The 11731-nt window shown below is 38.0% G+C and overlaps 1 protein-coding gene across 4 annotated transcripts; it reads right to left on the bottom strand.

The window, feature by feature from the left end:
* Window positions 1–4137: 4137 nt before the first annotated feature.
* LOC103419683 (SUN domain-containing protein 4-like) lies at window positions 4138–9363 on the bottom strand. Of its 4 annotated transcripts, none has more exons than XM_008357781.4 (5): window positions 8985–9363; window positions 7988–8193; window positions 5355–6712; window positions 5136–5221; window positions 4138–4409 (listed from the first exon to the last, which is right to left on the bottom strand). In XM_008357781.4, the coding sequence occupies exons 2-5, from the start codon at window positions 8139–8141 to the stop codon at window positions 4157–4159; spliced, it is 1851 nt and encodes a 616-aa protein (XP_008356003.3). In that variant the 5' UTR covers window positions 8142–8193; window positions 8985–9363; the 3' UTR covers window positions 4138–4156. The 4 variants fall into 4 exon arrangements, with proteins under 4 accessions (XP_008356003.3, XP_028957626.2, XP_070678105.1 ...); XM_029101793.2 differs by having other exon boundaries at window positions 5355–6691; window positions 8985–9326; XM_070822004.1 differs by having other exon boundaries at window positions 9166–9305.
* Between the last annotated feature and the right edge of the window lie 2368 nt (window positions 9364–11731).

The raw sequence follows: 11731 nt of genomic DNA on the forward strand, positions 1-11731 counted from the left end.
GAATTGGAGAAAGCCAAGGTTAACAGCCTAGTGGTTACGCGGACTTGTCTGCTTCTGTAAGTAAGGCATCTGGGTGCCAACCCTATGGCTAACAACTTGGCAAAGTTTTACACTAACACCTACGGCTGCATAGGCTACGCGAGCTTGTCTGCTTATAACAAAGTAGCATGCCTGCCACTGGTCTATCAAGTCTAAAGGTTAGGGCATGAACAAAAGAAGCGAAGATGAAGAAAAACGAAACAAACATGTTTATAAACAATTAGCAAAGGCTGAATGAGTTCAAGCAAAACAAGAGCTAAAAGGAAAAACAAATAAAATCCTAAAGGCTACATAGAAGACTACAACAACTTGGACATCCCACGACTACTGGGTCGCCACACCTTCAGCAGCCGTGACGCTCTCCCTCGGCTGCCTCAGCCTGGCATTAACTTCTCCAACTACTTCACCAATGGAAGCCTCAAAAGTAAAAGCAAGCATGTCTTCCAAAGAAATAAAGAAGGTCTCGAAACCTCAAGCCCACCTTTCTCACCCTTCAGCTACTCATTCTTCTTAAGCAGACCAACACGGACGCGCTGCAGCTCATCCACTTCCTTCTTCAAACTTTCGTTGATCTTCAGTACACCTTGACGTTCCAACACTTAGGGTTCAAGCCTATCAACGACCTTCTTGAAGTGGATCACTTGATTATAAGCATCAATCGACTCTTCATCCTTTACATAAGCAGTGAAACGAAGCTTAGAAACTGCAAACTCAAGATCTTGAATCTGAGCTGCAGAGAAGTAGGGGCAGAAATATTAGACCCCTTCAAAGCAACAAGCTCATAATCCAACCTCTTGATCTCTTCGATTGAGGAATAAGCTTCAACTACCATAGTATTCGCCACCTCCTTGGCAGCCTTGCTATATATGCATCATAGCAAGCAGAGCAGTCCTTCTATATTGTGTCATATGCTACAAAGGAACTTGGGCAAACAAACTTTCTACCGCCATCAACAAACTTGGCACAAGCGTCTATGTCTTCAAGCAAATATAGTTTCAAAAGCACACAGATCTCAGCAGCCTTCCCAGAAGCAAGCTTAGTGGATTTCTCATAGCTGTCCACGCAAGCAGTCTCTTCCTTCCTAGCAGATGAATCAGTCTCAGCAGCAAAGGGAGCGGGCTTTAGCGCCACTTTAGCATCAGAGTCCACCTTAACGCTATTCATAGTAGCAAGCCTCTCCAAAGGTAAACCGGACTTAGCTCCAATCAGACATCTTAGTACAGATTTCGGCACTAGGGGCATGATAGGACCTTTACGCTGAGCAATCGTACTAGCCATTCTCGACATGGCAGGCGCCATAGGCTCAGATCTAGCAACCTCATTTTTTTCTTCCCATTGGAAGAAGTTATGTCAATCACAAGCATCTCGGCAGCATGAAGACCTTCATGAGCAGCGGAGGAAGTTTTCAATTTTTCTCGACCGATATCTCTTGAGCAGGTGAAAAAAGATCTCTTCTTTCCATCTTCATTCATAGTAGGCTCCACGACATCGATTAGACGAGCCAATGCATCCGCCTTGATTCTCTTTACCTCATTTTTCGGGAGCAGCCCACCTTTCTCTTGACAAAAAGAACTAAGCAATCAACGCCATTCACGGTACTCAGCAAAGGAGCTCAACCCAGAATTCTAGCAGGCAGGAGGCCTGCATGCCCAGCATTCCAGCAATCCATGAGGCCCACGACCTCTTCATTTCTTTCAGTTGCCAGCCTGGCCCGAGTAAGGTCCAAGAGCTCAAAGGACATGAACCATGTGGCTCGCCTAGCACTGCGCCCCAGCGCCACAATCCGCGACACTAGCCGCACAAGCTGCCCTTGGCTCTAGCCAAGCCAAACAGCCAAGTAGTGGCCACGACACCTCCTCAGCCCATGTCGAGCCGACTCCTGGCCCCTGCCAGCCGACGTGCCGTATCACCCCTATGGCTGCCCCGCAATAGCACTATCCAAGAAGAAGACAAAAAAAATTAAATTTTTCTTACATCGGTGCGGCACAGAGAAGACAAAGAAATCAACGAAAGACTGTCATTTGCACGAGCAAGATGTAGTAGATTGCTAGAGAATGGGGAACAAATATCCTCTAAGCTCTCTCTCTTGTAGGGTAGAATAAATCGCTCTCCAAAGTTGATTTAATAACCCACTTAAGGTGGATTTAAATAGGCTTTGAGAGAAATTTATTTCCCTTTCCTAGAAAGACCTAATTTCCTATTAAAGAGAGAATCTACATCAAAATAGGAAGCAGTCCTACGTTTCTTAAAGCAAGATGATCTCTACACCTGTTGCCCTTTTGTACGAGTAGCCCAACAGGTGTGGGGGCATTTTTAGAGCAAAAAATAATCACAAGGTGACACGTGGATTTTTGGACAAAAGAGGATAAATACCCTTGAGGTACAACAGGATTCCTACGCGCGAGCAGCGGGCAATCATCATTCAACCAAATCAAAAGTGCCTAAAATAGGTAACAAATTCAAAGGTATTTCATACATCCTCATCCTATATTTTCCACAAGGTAATTATTTCATAACCTTCAAAACATCCCATATAAATTACATAACCCCCAAAATATTTATTCCAAAAATGTGTTGATTAACCAATTAATGGATTAATTGCCTAATTAATCCATTAAATCACACATTAAACCATAAGTTACACCCTATCCCTATAAATAGGCTCCCATTTTCACCAAAAGATCATTCCAACACACTTGCAAAATTCCCAATACTCTCCAAACACTTCTCTCTAAATTCTAACTTTGGCATCGGAGGTTCTTCGGCCAAAGCCCCCCCCCCCCCAAATTCATCGTGGGCGCATGAGGCTCTTGGCCTTGACCCTAAGGTGTTAATTATTTTGTAGGTGCAATTTTGTCCAAGATCAAGGAGGAAGAAATTTACATCCACATAGGTGATCAAGTGAACAACCCTATTCATTTTGCAATTAAACTATTTAACCAAAGAGATGCTATAACCTCCTTCTCTTTCCCAACGAATTGTACACACATGATGCGTTTGTTGTACTGGACTATTTCAGACTGGATTAGCTTCATGGACTAAGTTGGATTGGCTTAGACTAGACTAAGCTAAACTAACTTAGTGAAGTGTTTGGTATAGTGTCGGACTAAATTACGGACTTTTTTTTTTTTTTTTTTGCCATTTTTAGTTCACTTTTGCCTTAAAATTAAATAAAAATTAATAATAAAGGGGGGCAATACCATCCTTTGATTAAGCACTGGGAGATGGGGTCAGTTTGTGGTTTGGAGGTCTAAGCCCTCCGATTTACAAAATCCCCAAATCAAATAATAAAAAATCTCAGCCCTCTCAATTCCAAGACCTAAGCCTCCTGAGAACTTCTCCGATTTTCAAAAAGCCAACCTCTCGATTCGCTTCTCAAAGGTAACTCCAGCGATGGTAGCTTCACAAAGACCTCCACTAACAAGCCGATATTTCTACATGCGGGCTCAAGAATTCAAGTTGAATCAACAACTCTCAAATTGAAAAGCCATGCAAATTGAACTGACCCAGAAATTAAAAAGCTTCGCATATGATATGCGAGGAAGAGTGGAAAGAAGATGCCACCAAACTCTGTAGACGACACAATCAAGGCTGTTGGAGTTATTGAGAAGGTTGAATTTCCGGAACAAGTCAGTCAGAATTGCCGACGATGCAGATAAATTAGTAATTTGAGTAGAGAGCAGTAACTCTGATGCTTAAACCGCGTAGAAAGTGGGAGAAAGCGGAAAAGATGAAGTGAAGACCATTTCTTGTTAGCATCGCTTAATACCAAGGTTATGCTCGGGATTAGATAACACCCTTTAGTGAGGTGCAGAGGGATTACCAGTTGAAGCGAGTCTCATTTAAGTTAATACTTTGTCGCTCCAAACACGGGACTACACGGGACTATAGTCCCAGCTAGTCTTGTCCCTCCTAAGGAGGTCTAACAAACGGGCCCACAGTGCAATCCATAAGAAACATAAAAGAAAAGCTGTTATGCGGGGTTGGTTGGTGTTGCTAATCGACGTTCGCCTACAAATCCTACACTCACCCAACACGTATCAAATGTAATGTTGGATGCATTACAAAGTAGTAAAAGGAATTAACACAAGTAAAGAATGCCGAAAAGCTCCAAAGATTATAATGATAATATAAATAGGACAAGGATACAGCTCGCAAGTAGAAAAATCCAGGACGAACTCGTCCAACAAAACTTCCTCGACTTTTCTGTCGTTGGATCAACACTCGATGCCATCATACAAACGCTAACTGCCATTTCTGTGAAAAGCCTCACAAGAGCTAACAATGAAAAAATTATGCATATAAGAAATATTATGATACCCTTATTATCTACAGATGCCTGCTTCTCCCTCACCCTTTCAACCTCACATCTGCAAAATCAACAACAAATTTTATCAGCTGTCATAACAAGTACTCATCTGCAATAATATATAAATCTTTTCTTTTGGTTGCTTCCACTTGCATATATTTGGTAAAAAACGCAATTGAAAACAAACACAAGGTTGCCTCCCCCTTGTATATAAATTAACTTGCTTCAAAAATAATTATCACACTCAAGACTAATTCACACTGAATATTACTTGACTAATTTAAATTGAATATTACTTGGCTAATTCACATTGAATATTACTTGACTGATACCCGTTGAATATTTACTTCAAACTAAAAGAATTACTGTTTAATGTCTAAAGATATATGCAGATTCAAAACAGAGTTTTCTGAAAACTTTAGAGAAGTGCTATAATGGCAGTCTTGTGGGTTTTATGGGCAGAGCTAAACAAGAGGATTTCTTAGGATGAGCCTGTTGATGAATTGACTGTTTGTGGGATAAGGTTCATTTTTGGGCTTCCTTGTGGGCAATTAGTGCTTTAGAGTTTAAAGAGTATTCCTTTTCTAATATTTTATCAGATTGGAGATCAGGTTTGGTCTTGTTGTATTTCTTTCAGCGTAAGGCTGATTCTGTTTTCTCTTGGTTGTACTGGTGGACTTCTTGTTCATTTTGTGTACTTTTGGCTTTTAAATAAAAACCGTTACTCTGTCAGCTCAACACTGCACGGATTCAGAAAAGAAATATTCAAGAAAAAAAAAATTCTGACCTGAGGATAGCATTGTCCCTGACTAGATTATCCAATTGCATGGTAACTAGGGACTGCCAAGATATAAGATTGTCAACATCTTTAGCCTGCGAGGACAATAAACCATTAGAAAAGTAAAATGCATAATGCTACCAATAAAGAAAGATAATACCAATATTAACAAGAAGCATAATAAATCTAATACTAGTCAAAATTCTACAACGTAGAAGTTTCACATACAATGACTTCCTGGCTGAGAACAAGATTCCTTATGTCTTCTCTGATCTTCTTTAAATCTATATCTTTCTCTCCCAAATCTTTGTCAAATTCTCTGAAAATACTGCCATATTTTGATGTTGATTCCTCCAGGTATCGCTCCAGAACTGATAAACTAAAATCTAATGAACGAACTTTCTGCATTAAAATTTTTAGAACAGTGTCCCCAGGCATCCTATTAACTTGTTGATGACGAACTTCTTTGACAGGATCACGCACTTCACTATTCATCGTATTATTATTCACTTCAGACCCTCCAGCTGCATCTTGGGGTTCCAATTCCTTAACCATATCAAGATACAATTCCTCACCCTCAGGGGAGTCCGGGTGGGAGGGCACAGGTTTCTGGTCAACTGCTGCTCCCGAAGTAACAAACGAGCCGCCTTCAACAGAAATCAAATCCTCAAGCATTCGCTCAACAGCATCCACTCCATAGAGTTCAATAATACTAAGCGTGCAGTAGAATTCTGAACCATAATGGCTCAACAGTTTCAACTTAATATATCTCACCCACTTGGGTTGCTGAAGAACAAACCTTTGTACAAGTTTATTATTTGCAGCAGTACCATTCCCAAGAAAGACCCATTCATTAGTTGGATAAGCCAAACTGCCGAGCACCTCAAAATCTTTTAAATTAGATGAATAGTGCTCAAGATTAGCTATTTCAATTGTATCTACTAAGGTTTCTTCGGAAAGCTCTATATCGACAAACTTTTCTTCTGCAGAACATGGATTGCGAAGGTACTTGTCTTTGTCTTTGCCTAAGATATTAGAGGCACCCTTAGCTTCCTTGTTAAAAGCCAAGACCTTGGCTCCCTTTGCGGCTGACGCATAATTGTACTCTGCACCACCAGGCTCCACCCTATGTTTTATGCCTTCAGCCTGACCATTTCCAGATTTACTTTTGGAACTAAATGTTTTGCTTTTGAATTCATCAAGACCAAGAGGCACAGCACGTGGCAAGCGACCATTCTTTAATGCATCATTTTCAAGTTTTGCACCTGAACCAGCATTCACCACCTCAGGTTGCTCACCAACAGCTGAGTCATGAAATATACTTCCTTCAGCTGAGGCATGATGTAGACTTCCTTCAGCTGAGGCATGCTGTCTACTTCCTTCAGCTGAGACATGGTGTTGACTTCTTTCTGTAGCAGATAACTCACCCTTTAAACCACATGTTTCAATCCCATTTGTGCATTCACCTCCAGAAGAGTAGACCAAATCAGTTTCTTTTTGTATATTTACAGAATCATAGTGTTCATCACGGTCCAGCTTAGCTTCGTCCCAAGTTGATATACCAACTGGAGATACAGTAGATCCATCTAAATAAACAGAAAAAAAGGAAAAATAGCTCATACGCATGCACATAGTTGACCATTAAAATAGCTCATAAGCATGCACATAGTTGACCATATTTAATATCAAAGTAAGAGCGAAAAACAGTATGATCAATACAAGGCCATAAGAGTCACTCATTTTAATCTTAGCATCGCCAATTATAAAAAATAATGTTCTGGTTTTGTCTCTATAAAATCAACATGGCATTCAGACTATGTCTTAAATATAAAAATTACAAGCAATAATTCTTCAATGAACTCATTTGTCCACACAATGGGTACGGTCCATTATTTATTTTATCACAGAGAATTTCAGCTAAAATTTTATCAGAATATCTCAAAGCTCGTTAAAACTGCAATTGCTATCTGCAGAAACCTTCCACAACATTTCCTTGAGCGCAAAAATACTGATGTTAAGCGGGAATGGGTTTCAAACCCAAGCCTTCTTTGTCTTTGTGGAAGAGCAAACGAGCTTAGCTACAATTCCTTTGATTAAAATGGCCATGCGTATTACCTATTTGATAAAAATAAAAATAGACTTGCAACTGAAATTTGCAGACATTGAATTGCAAGTTCCAACTTGTCCAACATAGCACATTTTATTTTTAAACCCAAACTTCCTCACTCTTTCTTCAAATGCAAAACTATTTATATGGGGATTTATCATTTGGAAATTAATCCTCACAAAACTCTTCTCTGCACATAATTTTGAGCCCATAGAACCTCTACTAATTTGACTGGGTCTATGAAATCATGTATTCAATTCAATGTCAAAAACTATTAAACGGTTCCTTTTAACATTGCATGTGCAAAATATATTCAACATAATACATCAGTTTTTTCAACAGCTTTGTTTAAGATGTGCCTTAAAATTTTAAGCAAAGAAGCACCAGAAACTGAAACAGACTTCTCAGTGCATCACAACCAAGATCATAGCTAACTAACTGAACAACCAAAGTAGAAACGTAGCACACAACACAACAACATATTACATTACTATGCTGAATCGTTGATGCCCAAACAAAGGAAAATAGAAAAGAAAGATTGATATGTGCTGTAACTATGAGCTAATTTTCAGGTAAACAAGATTAAGTGAGCATATAGATTCTGCATTATTCTAAGCATCAGAAGTGGTATTGCAACCCAACAAAAAATGTTGATCCACCATATTAGAGCTCCAGAAATCATTTCAAATGCTCAGTAACAGTTTCTAAGAGGAGTCAACAGAAGAACATAAAGAGTATTTAGAAAAGTGGTTACCTTTGTATGCATGTCCACAACTGAACCATAAGCTGAATAGAAAGACAAGTCCCCAGAGGACAAATACGAAAGACAGAGACACCTTATACAAGTGGTTCTTTCCGCTGATCGCTAAAGATCTTCTGTTCAGAAGAGCGCCACGTGATCTCTGCATTGCACATCAATCTAATCTATTGGTAACCGCTAAGAAATAGAGACCAGAGTACCTACACGAAGAAATAAAAAAAACTTGACTTCCACTATTTAAAGAGGAAATGGAATTGCATGCATTTAACATCAAGAGGAAATGATGAAGGGGTTATGATGGTTGTAAATCGAAGTCAATGGAGCAATCCGAAATACAGTATGTCGTATAGCTTACAGATTCAGCTACATGCTCCTATGTTTTCAATATGACGCGAATATTCATCTTTAATGGAACAAAATGAAATGTTTTGACTGTAGATTGTAAATGAAGGAAAAAACTTCATTAGTAAAATACCAAACCAAAATCTAAAACGAAAGGAAAAAAAAGATCCAGTTCAATAACAGGAAAAGGGGTACTTTCCAAAAGGGCCAAATTCACCTTAGCAGCCAAGAAAAACTCCTTCTGAATCCTAAAGGAAACACAGTGTTTCAGCAAAGCTCTGTTTTACCAAAAGATGATGGAGAAATAAGTGAACTAACAAAACCCATTTTGACTAAATTAAATTACAAGCCAAAGCAAACCATTTTCCATGGATGCCAGCCTGGTTCTCTTCTGTCTATAAGTTTCAAAAGAAATTCTCTCTTCATATAATAACACAATATCCAATTATTTATGCTACCAAGTAATTCCTTATAAAAGAAAAACCCAAAATACAAACAGAATTATACATGTATGCAGATATTAGTCCTATAATTCTTTCAAGCTTCGATAGGGTAACCAAAGATCCGATCCAATTCAAATTTATTCAAGAAAATATTATAAATAAACAAATAAAAAGCAAGAAAGAGCGAATGGCACGCAGATGCAGACCTTCCGGGTTGGTGCAAGCAGTCGGCAATCGTATCGAGATGATGAAAAAAATTAAGAAGAAAACAAAACACAAAATGGGGAAAAGTGGGGGAATTTTGGAGATTAGCGAAAGCAAATCAGGAATTGAAATTCCAAGTCATCGTGCAACAAGTAGAAGAGCGCAAACAGAGAGCGTTAATACGGCTTAGTTTCAGGAGATTGTCCACCGCGCTTTTGCCCTTGCCTTTGCCTTGGGGAGCGTTAAACGTCGTCACACTTTTTACATACTTCATCGTCCTCATCACTGCGGGTGCTGTGTGTCTCTTTCTCGTTACGATTTTGCTTTTCGATTTGATTTGGCCGAATTGTGCTTCTTCGTAAAACACCTTTTTTAAGTTTTACCCTCTCTCCAAATCAGCCCTCTCTTTTTATCTCATGTTGTTTGCAATCGCACCATTCCTTCTCCCTCTTTTTTTTTTTTTTTTTAGTTTTTAGTTTTTTTTTTTTAATTTTATTTTTCCTATGGTTAATAATTGAATTATTACTTAAGCGTTGATAAACATGTTCATTCCTATTAATAACACATAATTTATTTTACGATTTTAGTCTCTCTAGTATTACCATTTTGAACCTTATTTATTCAAGGTTTACCCTTTGCTTTTCTACTTTCATAACTTGCAAGAGTCATAAATGTAAGAGTCATAGAGCTCGTTTGGATGTGTTTTTAAAATAACTGAAAACGCTTTTGGTGAAAATATTTTTGAAACAATCCTTAGTAAAAATGCTAGTATATCCTTGAAAAACATTTAAAGTGATTCCTGGAAGAAGTACGTAACTGATGCTTCTTGTAGAAAGTACTTACAGTGCTTTTGACATTTTATCTAAAAGTGATTTCTATCATTTTAAAAGCACATTCAAACCAATCCATAAATGTTGGAGGTTAATTGGTAAGCAACACAAATTTACACAGTTTCAACTAAATGTTATAATACAAATGTTTACGTGTCATAAAATATATGAATTTAGCATGTGACAATAGACAATCACGCAATAAACTTCTCAAGCACTCATTCTTATTTATCTTCAAATTAATTACAAAAACAAACCTTTGTGTAAACTGTGATTTGTTTTGTGTAGAGTAATCAGCCATATATTTTAAAGTGTGAATTTGCATATAATCAATAAAAAGTTACAATATTAACAATATATCAATAATATTTTAGGTTTTTTATATTAGCACATCACAAAATGTTGAATGCACCCCACATTAAAATTTAATATTAAATAACTTATTTACCCCACTATGCAATGATAATTTTGATCTTATTAGGTTTTAAAAAAAATAAAAAATTTCTAAATACACCCCAAATCACTTTTAGCGTATTATTTATCTTCTCAACTATCAAAACCCTCTCACCCTCCATTGTTGAATAAAACCCTAACCAATGAAACTACAAACATGTTGATTGAGAAAAATTGTTTTTGATTAATGGAACACGAAATCGATGTTTCGGAAGCTTCACATGAGGTAAGACTTCATATTTTTTATTGTTTTAGTGATTTCGATGACATCGATAATTATTTAATCTTGAGTTTGCTGCATGAAATCTCCTTACCTTTGTCTATCCAAGATTTTTTTTCTCCAAATTCTCAGTGTTTGGAAGTAATGGATACCAATGTTTTCCAAGTGCTCCACATTGCAGAAATGAAGTTCGTGAAAGTCAAAACAAAAATTGCGTACCATGAAGTTAAACCTAACAATGAAGCCTTTGTTGATGTTACCCTACCTAGCAAATCATCATTTTGAAATCATTCGGTGAACTAAACGTTTAGATGATTGGAAATCTTTAAGCAAACTAAATGTTCAATTGGTTAGATTCTGACACACCCCGACCCGGAATGTCCACTAGGATTCCGAATCAAGCTGTGTTGGCCGACACCTAGAAGGTGACAAAGCCAAAAAGTGTGATGGTGTGGAAAATTGTGAATAAATTTAAACCTAAGAGTGCCTAAATACCAGAGTGCACTGGGGAGCGGGAATGAACCCACTTCACACGTGATGTTAGAGCATAAGCAAGTACAGAAAAATGATATAAGAATCGTACCCTCGAAATAGATTCCGATACTAAGAATCACCGCGAGCCTTTGGTGATAATAAAACTCAGCTAATAATACCTGGAGGGTGAAGACAAGACAAGGGTGAGTGACCATGTAAGTAAATTACTAATAGAAAACATATAACACATGTAATCCCTCGTTACAACACCTGTACAATTTCCAAGGAAATCATAATGTACCACAACACAGCATCTCAACAATAATATCAAATAATCATGCGATTAATATCTTATAATAGTACGCAAGTCGGAATCACTTCTAGTGACCTATACGACATATTCATATCCCATCACATATCTCATCAATCATGGCTAGCATATAAGTCGGAGTCACCTCTAGTGACCTATACGACATATTCATATCTTATCAATCATGGCTAGCATATAAGTCGGAGTCACCTCTAGTGACTTATACGACATATTCATATCTCATCACATATCTCATCAATCATGGCTAGCATATAAGTCGGAGTCACCTCTAGTGACCTATACGACATATTGATATCTCATCACATATCTCATCGGTTATGGCTAGCATATAATAGTCGAAGTCACCTCTAGTGACCTATACGACATATTGATATCTCATCACATATCTCATCAGTTATGGCTAGTGTTGATGCACAAAATCGGAGATCTTGGAACAACGTA

This window comes from Malus domestica, chromosome 05, assembly GCF_042453785.1.
Source record: "Malus domestica chromosome 05, GDT2T_hap1".
NCBI classification, from domain to species: domain Eukaryota; kingdom Viridiplantae; phylum Streptophyta; class Magnoliopsida; order Rosales; family Rosaceae; genus Malus; species Malus domestica.